The sequence below is a fragment of the Peromyscus eremicus genome, chromosome 19 (genome assembly GCF_949786415.1).
Source record: "Peromyscus eremicus chromosome 19, PerEre_H2_v1, whole genome shotgun sequence".
In the NCBI taxonomy this organism is placed as follows: domain Eukaryota; kingdom Metazoa; phylum Chordata; class Mammalia; order Rodentia; family Cricetidae; genus Peromyscus; species Peromyscus eremicus.
The window spans coordinates 44,603,735-44,622,952 of record NC_081435.1 but is presented as its reverse complement, the minus strand read 5'-3'; the positions used below and the strand labels follow the sequence as shown (position 1 = coordinate 44,622,952).

General features: G+C 44.2%; 1 protein-coding gene across 1 annotated transcript in view; it reads right to left on the bottom strand.

Moving 5' to 3' along the window:
* The window catches only part of Lmnb1 (lamin B1), a 44,652-nt gene that overhangs the window by 9,216 nt on the left and 16,218 nt on the right, over nt 1-19,218 (bottom strand). The window contains exons 2-8 of the mRNA XM_059246214.1: nt 14,074-14,230; nt 13,457-13,582; nt 9,888-10,058; nt 8,134-8,259; nt 3,121-3,341; nt 1,785-2,010; nt 263-367 (exon numbers count right to left, since the gene is read on the bottom strand). Coding sequence (XP_059102197.1) covers nt 263-367; nt 1,785-2,010; nt 3,121-3,341; nt 8,134-8,259; nt 9,888-10,058; nt 13,457-13,582; nt 14,074-14,230 — 1,132 coding nt within the window. The remainder of the gene's footprint in view (nt 1-262; nt 368-1,784; nt 2,011-3,120; nt 3,342-8,133; nt 8,260-9,887; nt 10,059-13,456; nt 13,583-14,073; nt 14,231-19,218) is intronic.

Below are 19,218 nucleotides of genomic sequence, written 5' to 3'. Positions count from 1 at the left end.
CAGTAGGTACAAGTAGTTAAGAGCTAACTATTTTATACCCACCGAAACAGACAAAACATAATGCAAACGTCAATTCTCTTTACCATTGTTAAGGCAGAATTTTTAAGTCTTGAACAGCACACACAATACTCTATAATGTAAAGACAGGCTAAAGCCCATTTCTAAAATGCTGCTCCTTCCGTCAAACTGTTGTTTGGTTTTGTTATAGCTATTTTATCTATGATTACAATAATGAAGTTAAAGGATGACTGAGGTCACTTACTGTAACGGTCTGGCCTGCCTTCAGCACATATCTTGAGGTATATTTGTAACTGACAGATGTGTCTCCAATTTTTCTGATCATCTCCCAGCCTCCCATTGGTTGATCCTAGTCACAATAAAACAAGGTTACTTCACATATACAGAAAATCATGAAATAATCAGATTCATGAACCCATAAAGGATCAGAGCTAAGGCCTTCCCATGATACGAACTGAACTTTGTCTCTCTGCAAAGAGTAACTTCGTGGACGCTGCACCCCACCCGGAAGGGTCTGAACGTTAAAGGGGACAAAACAGGGGAGAGGAAAACCCAGAACCAAGGATGGTCTTCACTGCTAAGTCAGATGGGTCTTTATGATTTACAACACAATCCAGCCATCAAAACACAAACAAAACACCTAATGTCCGAAGACTCCATTTTGCATGTAGACACTCATAGCTGACAAAGATGAGGGAATTTTGTTTTTGTCTACTGCATCTGTGCCAGCTTCACCCCAAATTAAGCTGTTACTAAGCGTTTAAAAGCAAGCTAAAGAAGCACTAAGCCGGACCTGGCTGACTACTGTCAACCCAGCCCCAGCTGCCCAATGAGGGGGTGTGAAGACAACCAAGCAATCAGGCTCCACTCTAGGCTGAGGTTAGTTGCCCACTCCTGGCTGCTACTCTGTTGCCAAGTTGTGGCCAACCAGCCCCAGCCCTGTCTCTCCTGAAACTGCCCGTGCTCGCTGGCTTGTGTACACACATGTACATGCACAATAGTTCTAATAGTCTGGTGAGAAAGAGCGACCCTGAACATATGGTCCAAGTGACATCCTTCTCCTCCCCCCCCCCCCCCCCCCCCCCGTGCCCCGAGACTGCTTCCTCCAGCACTGACCTGCATCTTCACGGCTCCTTCAGAACCAGAGCTCTTTAAAGTCCCAGTTCTAAACCTCAGAAATCCCTGCAGTGGATACTTTCTGTTCACACTAACTATTCCAAGACCGAGATTCATGTCATTACTATTTTTATATAAATCAGATCACGAACATTTGTTCATTCATTAACTTTGAGAGGAAAAAGCTCCTTCAACATACGTGAGCCCACATCCTTTCCTAAAGCTTTATTAATAACTGCAACTTCACCAACCTGGCTATGGAAACTTCTATTTCATCTTTGGGAGGGCCATGAAGAAATGGCCAGATCTGGGTTGAGGGATGGAGCAGATAAAGTTAGATTCACAAAGAAAATCTCAGGCTGGGAAGGGGTTTAATGGGTAATGGTGGTTGCCCCCAAGGCTGGTAACCCGAGTTCAATTTCAGAACCCCACATTGGGGAAGGAGAGATGACTCTCTGACCTCCATACCCTGCTGTAGCACATGGACGCCATTCGCACCACCATAATAAATAAACACAAGAAAGAAGAACAAAGCAAATCTTCAGGCCCCAAAAGACTGTAAGAGTGAAGCACACAGATGGCAGAGAGCCATCACTGTCTACAGCAGCCCAGCAGCCTGAGGAGACGGGTGGGTCGGTCGGTCCTTTTACCTGTTCGGAAGTGTTCTTCAAGCGGATGAACTTGCCATCAACATCGATCTCTTCAATGCACACGTTGCCGGTGGCTGAGGCCGAGTGGGAGATGCTAACACTACTGCTGGCCTCCGACTCCTCCACATCAACTCTCTTCCGCTTCCCCCGAGTGGTGCGGACACTGCGGCTAGACGATGCTCGGGACACGGTCACCCGGGAGGAAGGACTTGGAGAGAGCTTTAACCTACACAGGGAAACAAGAGTTCTGCTGATGGAGAACCTGACTCACCTAGGCTTTGGTCTCCACGGGCATTTCTAAAGCAAGGAACCCCTCACCATGTTAGACAATGCCCATAACTGCCTTACCTAAAGCAACATTTAGTCAAGCTGCGATATTCATATTGCATTACTAAAACATTTGAAATCTCCAATGAAAGAGCCCACTCAATATTTAAAGTAATAACAATAAATTGAGACCTATTTCTAGGGGCTGGAGAGATGGCTCAGAGGTTAAGAGCACTGCTGCTCTTTCAGAGGACCTGAGTTCAATTCCCAACAACCGCGGGCTGGGGATTTACCTCAGTGGTAGGCAAGGCCCTGGGTTCGGTCCTCAGTTCCGGAAAAAAAGAAAAAAGGAAAAAAAAAAGACACAACAACAAAAAGACCAAAAAAAGGAAAAAAAAAAAAATCCCAGCAACCACATGGTGGCTCACAACCATCTATAATGAGATCTAGTGCCCTCTTCTGGCCTGCAGGCATACATGCAGGTAGAACACTGTATACATAATAAATAAATAAATTTTTTTAAAAAATCTATTTCTACTTAAAACAAATGACAGAAAATTTCAAAGTCATTTTCCTCCTTTTCAAAAGAAATGCTTTCTTTTCCTTAAAAGTGAGAGCATTTAATAATGTAATTTCATTCCATTTAATACATTTGGAAATATACACTGAAAGAAATGTAAACCACTTATAATAGTTGTTATTCATGTTGGAGAATGCACTGGATTTTGTTTTTGTTTTGTTTTTCAAGATGGGGTTTCTCTGTGTTAACAGTCCTGACCATCCTGGAACTCACTTTGTAGACTAGATTGGCCTTGAACTCACAGAGCTCTCCTGAATGCTGGGATTAAAGGCGTTGCGCCACCTCGCCCAGCTGCTCTGGGTTTCTTGGAGACACTTTGGAATGTAGGCTGTTCTTCACTATGACTCATTTGTAAATGTCTTAGTGGGGCAGGAGACAAGGCTCTGATTTAGAGCAGCCCTGAAACACTGGATATAAGAGAGACAAAGGGAGAAGGGCAAAAGCGGGAGCAAACCCAGCTTGTGGGCAGGGGAGGCCAGAGAGTCTTACCGCTCTTCCTCGCCTTCTAAGAGTTTCCTGTAGGCGCTGATCTCCATGTCCAGGGCCAGCTTCACGTCAAGCAGCTGTTCATAGTCGTTCAGCTGCTGCTGCATCTGGTCCCTTATCTCCGCCATCTCTCTCTCTTTGTCAGACAGCATGCGGCGAGAGTTGTCTTTCTCTTTAGCAAGCATGTCCTCCAATTCTTGAATCCTTTCCAAACACGCTCTAGACTTCAGAGTCAAAGGAGGACATTTACTTTCCAGGACCACTACCCCAAGAGTACAAGGCAGCTCTTTTAACCCATCTCCTAACGAGAGTGCAAACACAGCCTCGCAGGAGCTCTAACTCATAGCTCAAAAGATCCTGACTGGGAGAAATTAAAGCCAAATCCTAAATAAAAAATTATAAAAGAAATAAATTATTTTATCTTTTAAAATATAAAATACGGCTCTTATAAAAAAAAGTCTTGGGTAATAGAAGCCTAAAAAGAATTAATTCTCAAATTAAAGTCTGGAAATGTACATGTGTAAGTTTTGGAAACCTCAAGTCTGACCTGTCCTCCAAGGTCCTCACTTCAAAAGTAAAGAGCGCCAGGCATACTCCTTCACAAAAGGAACACCAAAGGGTATATGAGAGTATGCTTTTGGAGAGATGCTGGGGCACATTCTAAAGACCAAAGAAAAGGGGCTCTGGCTAGCACATTGAATGTGCCTGTCTCTTTAGGGTAGCCCCATCATGTCCTATTTGGTTACAGAGCACATGTGCTACATGGTGATGTGTAAAATGTTACCGAAGTACAGAAGCTGTATTTGGCACACAGAGTGAAAAAATCACACATCCTCTATCTATCATGAAGCTCATCTTTAAAACCTTGTAGCTCACTAGGTAATCATTCACCCATGTTTCTTCCTGACAGAATTCATCTCAGTAGCCCCAGAAAATGACAAGGGTAATCAGCTCAAAAAGAATGATGGAAGCCAAGGTCCTCAGAATCCCAAGTACCCACTCAAGTGACAGACAGGGACCTACTGTGGAAAATCTTAAATCTGGAGAAAGAAAGACACTGTAATAAATACTGCGCTACTAGAGTTTACTCTTTGAACAAGGACAGGCTCAAAATGTAAACATATAATGGGGCTCAACAAGTAACTAGATGATAAAAACTAATTCCCCAGACTCAGAGGTTATAAACAGGTGAGAAAAGAAGCCAGAAGAGCCCTGTAGTATCATGAGACAAGTGCAGGAACTTCTGCTTAACTTACTATAAATACATATGACTAGAGAGAAGAACAATTACAGATTACGGCTATGCTAAGTTGGCTATGTGCATGTGTGCACGAGGGGTGTGTAACCTGTTCTATGAGGTGTGTGCGTGCACAATTTATTTTATGAGATGGCCCAGAAGCAGAAATACCAGTACCAAAAGCATACTGTGTGTTTGCATGTGCAAGCAAGCATACCTGCACCTCATACCTCTTCTTTGAGGTGTGTGTGTGTGTGTGTGTGTGTGTGTGTGTGTGTGTGTGTATAACCTGTGCTACAAGGCCCAGGGATGTGTGTGTATGTGCACGTGCATTCACACACATAAGGGTATAACTTGCTCTACGAGGGCTCAAATGTGTGTTGGGGAGTGTATAATCTGTTCCGTGAGAAGGCCCAGATATGTGGGTTGGGGGCCAACGCTAACCCTGTCCTATAAGACAGCCCAGAAGCAGAGACACCAGTGCACATTCCATGGATAATTACTGGATAATTTACCATTATCCAGTAAAAAGAACCAGGAGAAATGTATGATTCTAGGGCTGGGACACAGAAAATATATGGTAACCCTAAAGCATACTTTAAAATCAGGTAATAAGGTGATACTGGGATTGTGGCTCAGTGGTAGAGTGCTTGCCCTGGGTTCAATCCCCAGCAACACAAGAAAGCAGGTTGGGCTTAAGAGGTGGCTTGGCGGTTAAGAGCTTTCTGGAGCAGTTCTACTCTCTCTAGGACATGGAGCTTATTAATTCTTGTCTGGGTAGGCCAGATAGCAGGAAATGAAAGACCACTGACTCTATGAACAGTAAGAAATCAGAGTCTTGTGTCGCTTTTTTACTTTTATGGATCTGAGTGTTTTGCCTACATTCACATATGTCACATGATGTGAGTGCCTGTTGCACACAAAGGTCAGAAGGGGGTGTCAGATCCCCTGGAACTGGAGTTAGACAGTCTTGAATTGTCCTGGGGGTGCTGGGAACCAAACTCAGATCCTCAAAGAGAATGCTAAGGTTCTTAACCATCACTGAGCCACTGTGCTGGCCCCAGGTCTGATTTGTAATTCATAACACAATGACACTGATTCATTCATGATACAGACACAGTCAGTTCCCAGTCTGGGTGTTAGAAACACAGAAAGAACCATGAGTGCTTCTGGTGTGCCACTGCAGACACTTGTAAGGTAGGCAGACTCAGACCAACCACAACTACTGTTCGAAATTCCTAGTGCCAAAACAATCTTGCTATCATCTACATACTTCAACTTATCTTCTAAAAGTGTGTCTTGAAAGGTTGTTTCAATCTTCAATTGAAGAACGTCAGGAGCCACGGGTCACTCACAGAAGGAAACCCTTATGACCCAACAGCAGCATGATGAAACCACCATGACTCAACAACACTCAGACACACAAGAGAAAAGTATTAAACAGACCTTTTTCTCTCTCTCTTTTCTAAGACTGAAAACACTCACGAAAACTCTTATCAAGCTGGACACAGTGGCCACACTTGCAATCCCAGAGGCAGGAAGGGTTGGTTAACCCTTAAGCCTTCCCGGGTTAGCCAGCAAGTTCGATGAAACAGGTGTGTGTGCGTAAACGTGTTCGTTTATTCCTCAACACGAGGACAAGTAGAGAGAGATTCCCTCTGCCCTGATACACTAAAACCACAGTAGCTGAAGCGGATGCTCGCCTCCGATCTACTAGAAACCCCAAGGGCGCCAGTTAAAATCCACTAAACTGAAAGCACTTAGAGGTAAGGAAGTAGACACATCAGAAAAACAAGGAAAAGACTGAACCAGAGTCAGGACCTAGACCTGGCTTCAAGTCCCCAGACCACCGCTATTTAACCACAGTATATCTCCGGCTCCTTGGCTGTCAACCAGCCTCAAGAGAAGCAACAGCCAAATGAACAAGAGACAGGGATATGTGAACACTATCTAATGATAGAGAGTGGCTGCTATCAACTCATCATAGGAACACGATGGCCCATTTCCAGAATAATGTTCCCCCCAAATTCACATGTTGGAAATTGTACTCTCCAACATGGCAATACTAAAAGAAAGGATCTTTCCATTGATCCCTACCACCTAGAATTAGTACTTCCATAAAAGAGGCTCTGGGTAGTGACTGTATTTGCCCTTCGACCACAGGAAGACAGGAGACAGCCCAATCTAAGGATATGGAAATGATCTCACCTTTTTTTTTTTTTCAGGGTTTCTCTGTGTAGCTTTGGAGCCTTTCCTGGAACTCACTCTGTAGCCCAGGCTGGCCTCGAACTCACATAGATCCACCTGCCTCTGCCTCCTGAGTGCTGGGATTAAAGGCATGCGCCACCACTGCCCAGCTTATGATCTCACCATATAATCTTCTTAGCCTTCCCAATGCTGAACCAGGGCCTATGGAGCTAGCTCAGTCAGTAAAGCACTTGCCAAGCAATCTTGAGGACCTGAGTGAGAGTGTGAGTTTGTGTGTGTGTGTGTGTGTGTGTGTGTGTGTGTGTGTGTGTGTGTGTGTAAACTTTATAACATTCTGTTAGAGCAGCCCAAAAGGACTAAGACAGATGGTGCAACAGAGAGCAAATTCCTCAGAGAAAATTTTCAACAAGAGTTGGGTATAAAGGGAATATGGGGAAGGAAGGGGGAAATCCTTGGTTACCCTGAAGCCTCTGGGCAAGTCATTAAATTCACCTTGGTCTGTGGTTTGATCCAGTGAACAGTCCATAGTTAGATGAAAAGTTCCAAACACTAGCAGAACAAACTAACTCTACAAAAAGTTTTATAACCAAAGTAATAAAATACACAAGGCAGCAATGTAAAAAATCTGTGTTAACTGTTTCATGTGACTAATTTTCTGCTTTATTTTCTAAAGCCCACAATACATGCTTTTATACCTAAAAAGATTTTGCTAAAAAGAAAAAAAAAAAAAAAAAAAGGAAGAAAAGCCTGCTCAATAAAATAGCATAAAGTTTAAACAAGTTTCTCTGCTCAGGGAAAAAAAAAGGGCGGAGTTACTTCCCACATCGTTAAAGAGAGCGGCCATGCTGAATCTGAGTCTGAATCCTCGTGTGAATCCTCGTATCACTTTATCCAGCATCGCCTCACAATGAAGCTGACTTGAAGCCACATCCAGGCTACTTACTTCACCTGGAGCATGCCACCACCAGGACAGGCAGCCAGTCAACAAGGAGAAACGCAGTCACTTGTCACTGAGGTCAGTGACTTATTAATGACTCCAGAGATTCATAACCACTGACTCATTTCAAATGCAAGGAGAAAGAAGGCATTTCACTCACAATTTTTTTGTTGTTCTTCATTCTGGTTTCCAAGTGTGATGAAAAGGACTGAGCGGGAGCAGTACCGCAAAGGTAAGACTCAGTGTGTCCAGTGAGTGACCAGTGGATCTCCACATAACCTTCTAATTAATTAGGAATAAGGTACTGCTCAGGTGTCTTGGGGAGAAGGGGGAATTCTGAGACACATGTTACTATGTAGCCCAGGCTATCCAGGAATAACCCAGACTGGCCTTGAAACTGCAGCAATCAATCCTCTTAGCCCTGCCTCTCAGGTGCTAGAATTACTGGTGTGCACCACCACAAAACTGCAAGATATTTATACAATGAAAAAAAATCTAGAAAAAAAACAGAGGGAGTATGTCTCATCTGTGAGAGACGGAGAGGTGGAACAGGCAGGCAGAGCAGGTACAGCACAGGGGCGGGCCAGCCTGCCAGTGTAACCTCAGTTCTGCTCAGAGGCACGTGCCAACTCACCTCCTTCTGCAGGTTAGAAAGCTGTGAGGAGAGGCTCTCGATCCTCATGCGGCTCTCCATCAGTTCTTCCCGGGCACTGTTGACAGTGGAAGTGTTCATCTCTGAGGACAGTCTGGCATTCTCCAGCTGTAACAACAGGAGCCAGTCATTCTCACCTAGTGAGTTACAACTGACAACTGAGGAAGCATGATTCACCAAGACATTTTGCAAGCCTAAGCCCTGCTGGTAACTGGCTGACGAAACACAGGAAAATCATGGCTGGTCTGCTGACGTACATCGCCACGCACCTATCTTTTCAGACTCACTTCTAAAACTATGAATTCAAACAATTTCCATGTATCTAGGTCATTAACTCCATTTATTTGTTCAGTATTTCACCCACTAAGCATTTGCTATCTAGGGTAGACTATCAAAGAAATGGCAATAAAAACTTGACTGTAGTGATGTTTGTAAAGGAAAGAGTCCATATTCCAAACCCCCAAACCTAACACAGATAGACTTTGTAACCAGATAGACTCTTCCTTTCAGAAGCAAAAGTGGTTCTCACAAAAACAATGCAGACATCTCCAAATGCCATGTGTGTGCATAAAGCAGAGGAGTGAGAAACAGAGACGGAAAGCATTTGTTTCTGTGTTCCTTCTCAGACTTCCAATCCGGTCTGTGGGATTCCCACTCCCGCACTGTCTAGCTCCATGCCAGCCCTCAGCGGTGCTGGGCGGCTGCAGGAACTCTTCATGAGGTCTCTCACATGCAATGCCCATTACTACTGCATTAAATAACCAACACTCAACAGGAACAGTGTGAGGCCGAGCAATGGAAATTATTTTAAATGACTCCATTAATTTTCTACCTCTGCCTCTAACTAATATTTTTTAATCTAGTCATTTAACATATGAGAAAAATCATTTGCAAACAAAACCCAAGATGTTATCATGTGACCTGGTCATGTAAGTGGGATGTTCTCACACTTCTGAAATGAAGAGTCAGATTTTCCATCGTCCTTTCTATAAAACAAAACCACCCAAAGGGGGCACACATCCATGCGCACCAGCAATGTGACCGTGACAAGTAGCCGCAGTGTGCAGAAAGGCACCGGAAAGCATTTGACGCTTTGGGTTAACTACTCTGATCTGACAGAGTGGCCACTGACAAAAACATAAACCTTCTAGTAATACCAGAATAACCTCATTTTCATCTATATCCTAGTAGCGTTCAGTCTATATGAAGCTACATTGAAAATATAGTCATTATGTTAATTCCTAAATAAAGTCTTTTTTTTTTCTCTTAATTTTTTTTTTTTTCTCTTAATTTTTTTTTTTTTTTTTTTTTTGGTTTTTCGAGACAGGGTTTCTCTGCGTAGCTTTGCGCCTTTCCTGGAACTCACTTGGTAGCCCAGGCTGGCCTCGAACTCACAGAGATCCGCCTGGCTCTGCCTCCCGAGTGCTGGGATTAAAGGCGTGCGCCACCACCGCCCGGCTTCTCTTAATTTTTAAAAATGATTCCTGGGGCTGGAGAGAGAGCTCAGCAGGTAAGAGTTCTGGCTACTCTTCCAGGCGACAACCCAGGTTCCAGCTCCAGCACCCACATGGTGGCTCACAACCATCTCTAATTGTAGTTCCATGGAATCCAATGCCCTCTTCTGGTACGCACAAGTCCATGCAGACAAAACACTGATATACATAAAATAGATGAACAAATAAACCCCAATCTGTCAGCTCTGCAGGATGCCCGAGCACTGGCTGGCGAGCGCTCACCTTGGCATGGTAGGTTTGCTCCAGCTCTTCCTTGTACAGCCTCACTTGAGCGTCATGCTGCTCTCTCATCTCATGCAGAGCCTGCGCCAGCTTGTACTCATACTCAATCTGACGCCCAGAGTCCACCTCCACCAAACGGGTCTCGTGCTTCCTCCTTGTCTCATTGATCTCCTGCGGGGAGAAAAAGACCATGAAACAGCTGCTCCCACGGGCCACACTAGCACCAGCCTGAGTAACCTGAGAGCCTCTGAGGCTTCATACACTATCCTCCACGTACGCCTGTCCTGTCTCAGAACAGGCGGGCGATTACACTGCTGTCTTCCAGTTTTCAGGCACAACATCTCTGGGTATAAGTAATGACATAATGACAGTACCCCAAGTCCCAGGAACTTCCCAGGGGTATAGCTCTTTTCAGGGGTATAGCTAGTTCACTTCACTGATGGCAAGAAACGGCCTGATGACTTACAAAAGCGCCACGCGACTGTAGGGACCCAGACAATACATCACATCAAACACTAAACAGGGTTTGTGTTTCTGAGCTGCTTTACTGGCAATCCTATGGACAGTCCACCTCAAAGTTTCTACGTAATGATCTATTTTCTTAGATACGGTAATAGTTTACATGACTCCTCTTAGAATCTGATGTTATACTATTAGTAACAATGTATGCAGGGTCTATTTCATAGCAATGTCACTTGACTAACTCAATCCACTAAAATACTAAAGTAGAGAATGAGTAGTTATGATCCTTCACTGTTTTAAGAAACTGTCCAAATAAACTAGGATAGGGAATTTGTGGCTAGCTACAGAAGCCCACTAATAAAAACTGTCCATTTAGCTTCTCACTATGAACGTGTTTGTCTTGGGCTGCAATAATTAAAGAAGCCACAAGGGGGCACCATAACCCATTAAAGTTGTTTGTGTATCTTTGTATGGTGCTGGAGACCTCACAGGTTAAGTACATATTGTATCACCTACATAACGCCTAGTCCTAACTTCCTGAATATTTCTTCACGGTTCTCTTAATCATTAAAAAGACAATTACACTTGAAAAAAAAATCAGAAACCCGGGTTGAATACCCAGCTCTGCTCCCAACCTCCTGGAACTCAGGGTTGTTGGAGGAACAAGTGTGCTACTTAATGAGTAGCATGATGAGTAAATGATGAGGTTTAGCTGGAGAAAAGCTGAGCCCGTGCTACAGGCATGTCCTTGTCAACCTCCTCTGCCCTCTCTCCTTCCTCTTCCTGCCCCTTAACTGTTCCTAATGAAGAGGTTAAACCTGTCTGTTGGGCAGTGTCCGCCATGCTGGAAAAGACCAAACATATTCCCCATTGTAATACTGAATCATGTTGCAGTTGCCATTTTCCAATTACTATCTTCTGTAGAAGAAACACTTCTAGTTTCTTCACCACTAACATTAAAACAACACACACAGTGGCAGAGCTGAGACAGCCATAACTACACAAAATCAAACTACAAGTCAGCTTCAGTAATTCAGTGCGTGGTAACGACTACAGAACAGAGCTGGCTACCAGTTACACGGAACTTTCACCTGCAGTATTCAGTTGATTCTTTCCATCCTCACATGGAAAAATAAAGAGGGCCAGTATTTTGTTTGTTCTTTACACACGTATGTGTGGGCCCAAGATCCTTGAGGAACACACATCTCAGTAGCCCAGAGGCCAGCTTGTCCCAGGATCTCCTGTTTGTCTCTAAGTGCTGGGGCTTGTAGGCTTTTTAATTATTGGGAGGTATGGTAGGTAGCTCATTCCTTTTTGTAAATTTATTTTTATGGGTATGGATGTTTTGTCTGCATACATGCCTAGTACTCATGGAGGCCAGAAGAAATGGGATGAAATCATAGACAGTCATGAGCCACCATGTGGTTGCTGGGAATTGAATCCCGGTACCTTGGAAGAGCAGCCAGTGCTCTTATCCACTGAGTGATCTCTACGGCCTGTTTGTATGACTTTGTCACGTGTTCGCTGGGGTCCTCACAATTGCATGGCAAGTGCATTATCCACTGAGCCATTTCCCTAGCCAGTATTCTATTTTAAATAAGAGACTGACTCAAGTTGTCCCTGAGGTCTGGCTGCTAGTCCAGTTCACTTGGCACCAGCAACACCTCTGCTTTTTAATTTTATTTGCACAGATATTTTGCTTTCATGTATGCCTATGTGGTGCTTTTAAACCTTGTGCTCAAGAAGGCCATAAGGGAGACAGAGCCCCTGAAACTGCAGTTAAGAATGATAACCACCATATGGATGCTGGGACTTCAATCAGGGTCCCCTGGAAGAGCACCCAGTGCTCTTAAGCACTGAGCCATGTCTCCAGCCCCAGCAATACTTATCTTAACTAAATACTATTCTTATAAAAATGAATCAATTGTTATTTTCTCTAACTCCTACAGTAAGTTTAGAATTATCATTAGCAAATGTCTGGAAAAAAAAAAACAAACAAACAAAATCACACTACCCTGAAAGGCACTACTTAATGGCTTATCTTCCCCTTAATTAATGCCGATGGGGTCGATCAGTCGGAAACACACATTTCTCCTTCAGCATCACTGCTTGCTTTCTGGTAACAGCTGCCTTGCTGACCTTTCAACCACAGCAAGGACTGTCAATGCTACTCAAGTTTTACACACACCTATAAATGCTGCGAGTAGCCAGACTTCACTGAGGCCACTAACGATTTCGTCCCCTGCTGTTCAAACTTAATGTAACCTTTCTCCACGATGTGCCAGGGTTTATTCAACAGAAGTAATGGTCTACTACCTCAGCAACTAGGTTATGAAGGAGAATGCGGCTTCTGCCTTGTTCCACTCACTCTCTCATGGCTCTCTCTGAAGAAAGCACATCCTAAGAAGCCGTGTGGAGAAGACAAGGGGCTGATGCCTCCAGCCTCCAGTCAACAGCTGTGCTGGGAGCTCAGAGGTGCTTCTTCTAGCCCAGCTAAGGGCTGACAACAGACTCATGAGCTCAGCTTCCAGGTTCCTGACCTTTGAACAGTATGATGATCAAAGCCTGTGGTTCTAAACTGCTAAATTCGGAGCAGTCTGTCAGGCAGCCATCACTAGAGCAATCGCGTAAGCATTCTGACAGTAAGCTGTGACAAAGCCTGTCAGAGGTGAACTAGAACTGTGTACCCCCATGGCTTCGGGGTTAGGTGCTTTTAGCATTGGGACCTTGTGCAGTTACCTGCAAAGTATCTCCATCCCCAAATCCTACCATCTCTTTATCAGCTATCTTTTCCTTATAGGAAAGAAATTACACTTTGTTTTTATCTTTATTTGGCATGGGGCTGTGTCACACACAAGTGGCCCGAACCCACCCAGAGGTCAGAGGACAATCTGCAGGAGTAGGTTCCAGGCACCAACCCCGGGTTTTTGGGGTAGTGCAGCACATGCCTTTACCTGATAAGACATCTCACCAGCCCATTGTTTTCTTGGACTATGCTCAAACTCACTATATGACCTTGAAATCCTAACTCTCCTGTGCTAGGATTACAGATAGGAGTCACCACGCCCTGTCTTTTTCCTTTGGAAAGAACATTTTTATGTAGTTACCTCTTCGTACATATTTTTACGAAACTCCAAGTCCTCAGTAAGGCTCTGACAACGATTCTCCAAATCCACTTTAAGTAAAGTTTCATCTGCTAACTGCTTTTTAGCAGCGGATAAAGATGCTTCCAGCTATGAAAAGGGAAAAGAATGATAAAGATTATATGGCAACCATCTGTTGATGAGTTAAGAAATTAATGAGATCAAGCACTAGAGTTCCTATGTATTTCTTAACATGATTATGACATTTTAACTTCCAGACATTTGCTAGTTCTACCCAGGACATCACCTCAGATCCCCTATCTAACGGTAGTCCTCAACAGAGAGGGAGAGAACAATCCTCCCTCACGCTCCAGTGTTCCAGGACAATAATGAAAACGGCCTTGAAAGCGGAGAGGCCGAGAGTACCCAGGAGAGCAGCAAGATTTGCAAACCCAGACCCGAAGGGACGAGAGGCCACCATGCTCTCCGCATGTTAGCTACCAAGACTGTTCTTTGGGGAAGCCACCGAAGAACACAAATAGGGTTTATTTAAAAATAAAATAATAAGTAAGTAAGTCCACAGACCATGGCTTCAGACTGCCAACTGATCAGCCAAATACGGGCCTGAGGCAGCATCTTACCTGGGCAATCTGATCCTTCAGATCCTCCAAATCTCCCTCTAAACTCTTTTTATCACCAAGGGCAGTAGCCAGCGCTGCATCCTTAGAGTTCAGTGCCGCCTCATACTCTCGAAGCTTCATCTGGGCTCCATTAAGATCCGATTCCTTCTTAGCATAACTGTAATATTAGAAAAGCACAGACAACATCAGAGCCCCGCCATGAGACCTTCCCCTTGCCTGCTTAAGTGAGAAATCAAGGCAATTTAAATACTGGCTGCCTGAAATCACAGAAGCTGACCTAGGAACATCAGATCAAAGACAACAACATTTTCCCACATCACATGTCAACTAAGACCCAGGCTTTGGGGACCAGAGAGATGGTTCCAAGTGAACAGCACCTGCTGTTCTTACTGAAGTGAAGACCCATGTTCAGGTCCCAGCACCCACGTCATCTGTTAACTTCAGTTCCATGAGCTCAGACACCCTCTTCCAGCTTCCACCGGCTCTAGGCACAAATGCAGCACAGACTACATGCCAGCAAAACACTCATTCACATAAAACCTCTGATATTAGTAACAGCTCGCTGATGACAGAGGCTTGCAAGCACCTTCTATTTCTAATATAAAGTGATTTGAAATTTCCCTAATTACATGGAGTTCTATGGTAGAAAAGTAATGTTCTTTTATATAGATTTATGGGGGGTGGGGGAGAATGACAGAGTCACACTATGTAGCCCTGACTAACCTGAACTCCCTATGTAGATCAGGCTGCTGTCAAAATCATAGTGATTGGCCTTTCTCTACCTCTGAGTACTAGAGAGGAAAAGGTATGTGCCACCAAGCCTACGGAATAACTATGTGAACAATTACATTTTAAAAGACACAATGTTTGCCATTAAAATAAATCTTTAGCATTAATTACACAAGAAAGCCTTCACTATCAAGATTCTGAATACTTACTCTTAATAAAAATGAAGTATTGCTAATATTAAAATAAAATGAAAAATAAATTAACTCAATGGTAAGAAAGTATAATTTAAGGAGAAGACCCAACCCCCTTACCCACTGCGATATGACAGATATAGTCCCAACAGAATCTTTTTTGCAAAGTCCTGTATGCTTTAAGGCCACGAGATGCCAGGCGTTAGCTGAAAACTAGTCTAGAAGGGACAAAGCAACTCTTTAAAATGTGAATTAAGCCAGGCAGTGGTGGCACACACCTTTAATCCCAGCACTCGGGAGGCAGAGCCAGGCGGATCTCTGCGAGTTTGAGGCCAGCCTGGTCTACAGAGTGAGATCCAGGACAGGCACCAAAACAACACGGAGAAACCCTGTCTCGAAAAACAAAAAACAAAACAAACAAAAAATTTGAATTAAAACAAGTAACAATCTTCCATTTGGGCTGGAAAGATGGTTAAGTTCACTTGCTGCTCAATCAGGAGCTCCAGAATCTGAATCCCAAACGTAGCCCCCACTGCAAAGGATCTGACACCCTCTTCTGGACCATGTGGGCACCTGCATCCAAACAGGCACACATACATTCTCAGACACAGACGACCACACACCTCTTTTCTACAAAAGAGTCCAACCTTGGTGAATTACAGCCAAATGAACTCATTCCAGCCCTGGGTCTGTCTCCACAGGAATCCCATGCAGAAGCCTGTGAACGAGCCACAACTGTATTCGACTATAAAGGGGCCAGAGCTGAGTGCATACCATGCATCCCTAGGATCTACAGAAAATCACACTTTTGAGACAAGCTTCATGTAGCCCATTGACCTGGAACTCACTACATAACCACGGACAACCCTGAATCAGATCCTCCTGTCTACACCTCCAAGTGCTAGGTTTACAGACACAGTCATACCCAGTTTGCTGTGTGCTGGGAACAGAACCCAAGGTTTCACAGATGCTAGGCAAGCACTCTACCAACTAAACTACATTCCCAGCCCTAAAAAAAAAAAAAAAAAAAAAAAAAAAAAAACCCACATTTTAGAAGTTGGAGGTGGTTCTGGAGTCAAGAGCACTTGCTCCTCTGCAGAGAACCCAGATTCTATTCCTAGCACCTCCATGTGCCCAGCCTGACTCCCTAACTATGTAACTCCAGTTCCAGGCCCCTGTTCTGGGGCACCAGGCATTCATGTGGTAAACTGACATACGTGCAGGCAAACAAATCTAAAAAGATTCTAATCACAGTTTATAAAGTTTACTAATACTTACAAAAGCTACTCACACAAATTAAGTACAGGAACTACAGCGGCCAGGCCTAGTGTCTAAATGACACAGCACAGTGTGCTTCTGTGTGGGCCATGCGCCATACACAGCAGTCCATAGGATGACCGTGTTCTACACGGTGTCATTCTTCACGGACTCACTGACCTGATGTATGACTGACCAATGCACAGAGCTCAGAACTCCTTGTCACGCCAAGTGTACAATGCAACACTTTACGGAAGTAGAAAACAGGAAGAGCCAAAAGCTGGTGTGGAGCAGTATATGTAAGTCACTAGTCATTTCTCCCACAACAACCAAAACCAAGTTAAGGAAGACACGGAATGGAATAGGTAAGAAAATGCTGATGGTGTCTGTCCGCTAAGGCCGAGCTCTTAGTCACTTAAAGTGCTGATATTCTATCAAGTATACACCGCCCCATTGCACTGTAACAGGGCTCAAAGCTCCAACACTCACATGATCAGCAAACTAGGCACACACAAACCAGAAACGAGAAACAAGCTCGTTTTCATCGTCCTCTCTCTCTGTTTCCAAAGTTAGGGTTTCTCCATGTAACCCTGGCTGTCCTGGAACGCACTCTGTAGACCAGGCTGGCCTCAAACTCACAGAGATCTTCCTGCCTCTGCCTCCTGAGTGCTGGGATTAATGGTGTGTGCCACCACAGCCTGGCTCTTATTTTTTTTTTAAACTTAAAAAAAAAAATGACATTTATCTGTGTGTGTGTGTGTGTGTGTGTGTGTGTGTGTGTGTGTTTGCGCGCGCGCACATGGAGGTCCGAGAACACCTTTGTCAAGTCTGTTCTTTACTTACTTATGTGGGTCCTGGGGATTGAACTCGGGTTGTCAGGCTTGGCAGCAAGTGCCTTTACCCTGAGCCATCTCTGTTGGTCAAATGATGGAGGAAATCTGACTGGTCAAAAAACCCGCTGGTTTTCAGAGTCAGACTATAACTAATGCTCATAGTCCAATTAGGTGCAAGCAGTCTCCTACAGTAGTTGTGAGTGGGGTAGTTTCTTAAAACATGGACAGACTAGACCAGTCCTCAAGTCCCCAATGGGAACTCTCACCTTTCTTGGGTACCAGCTTAGAAATACTATAGTACATGTCTGTGTATTTGTGTGTGTGGTTTTTCCTAGAATGGAGCCTATGAAATGACTATTACTAATTTCTTTGGAGAGTTTAACTTTCATATTTTTATCATTATAATTTTCTAATGTACACATTTTAAAGAAATTGTCAAATGAGTTTCTCTGGAAAGAGCTATTATAGGTTTTGTATGTACTCTTAGAGAAAAGGCAAGTGTTTAAAAATTAATTCTTTTTCTTCTTGAGTGTGGACATGCAAATTAGCTTTCTGTACGAATGTAAGCATGTATCTAGCTGGGGGGGCACCCCCCCCATGCGGCACATGCCTTTAATCCTAGCACTGGGAGGTAGAGACAGGTGGATCTCTTTGAGTTTGAGGCCAGCCTGGTCTATATAGTGAATTCTAGGACAGCCAGGGCCACATAGTGAAACCCTGTCAAATGGGAAAAAAAAGATTTTATCATTCCAAAAGTAAAAGGCCTTCCTTGCAGGAAGCCCTTTATTGTCTTCTTGTGGCTCAGAGGTTGAGAGCACTGGCTGCTTTTCCAGAGGATGTAGGCTCTATTCCCAGCACCACACCATGGCTCAGACGGGTCTATAACTCCAGTCCTGGGGATCTGACACCCTCTTCTGGCCTCCAAGGGTACTGCACACAGATGGTGTACAGACTACAGCAGGCAAACACCCATTTATGTAAAATAAAACTCAAGAAGATCAGTGTGAAGTGATGATCCTTTGGTTACAGGACCAAACTTACTCGAGACCAAATCAATCAAGATCTGCCCTACAAGCCACCATGGCCTTCTCTTGAAGTAAGACAACAGGCATTGTATTGGACCTCATGGAGGGCTCCTGCATCAGCCACTTATACACAGGTACATGAGTTAGAAACAGAGGGCTCAGTTGAGTTCCTGAACTTGGGGACCTATTCATTTAACTGAGCAAACATTCCTGAAGGTTTAGTATATGCTACCTAAAACATCAAGCTAGGTAGAGTGGATCTGGCTTATAAATGTAGCTGTCTGGTGCTTTAGTAAAAGAATGAGATGGACTTGTAGGTGTGCCTGCAACGGAAGCTGGTGGCAGACATTCCCTGCAGCTGTCCTTACATCCCAAGTGATGGATTTCTGTAGGCTTAGCGCCTGCACATGAATCTACTGCTATTTTAATTATCTGCGGGCCCCACCCTGCTGGCCACTCAGGCCATGGCCTGGTGGAGTCCCACAGCTCTGGCTCTGCCACAACCTGCTATGTAGGTTTAAATTAAGGATCTATCATTCTATTTATCAATAAGATGCAGGAGTCAAAGGCTGGGGTGAAAACCTGCTAGCTCAGAGAGGTTGAGTAGCAACTAGCTGACACTGCTTTTTAACTGGAGACGTCTCTCTTCCCTGTCTCAGAACCAAAAGGGAGTGCCAAACTCAAGTCCCCACCCTTTCCTTCCTATGTGTCTTCTCTATCTAAATTGCTGGCTTCTCTGTGGCCAATTTCAGTCAGCTAGTCGCTGGCTCCACCCCGGATTCAAAGTTTAACTTTATTGGCAAGAGTTCGATCAAAATTTCCTGCAACACCCAAGCACCTTTCAACACCAAACAAATGTTCTGTGTTCATGCAGCATTCTCCTCTCCTCCTTCAGTCCAAAATATTAAGAGTGGAAATGCGGATGCCTCCAGAAAGTCACTGATGAAGAGAGAGCCCACTGCCACCTCTACACATGAGGAACACTGATGTAACTCTGAGGCCACAGATCCCAGTACTGTGGGATCCTTAGCTCCCTCAAGAGACTTATAGACTCAAAGAAGGGAAAGGCCTCTTATAATTCCTGAATTTCCTATACAGAAAACCTGTAGA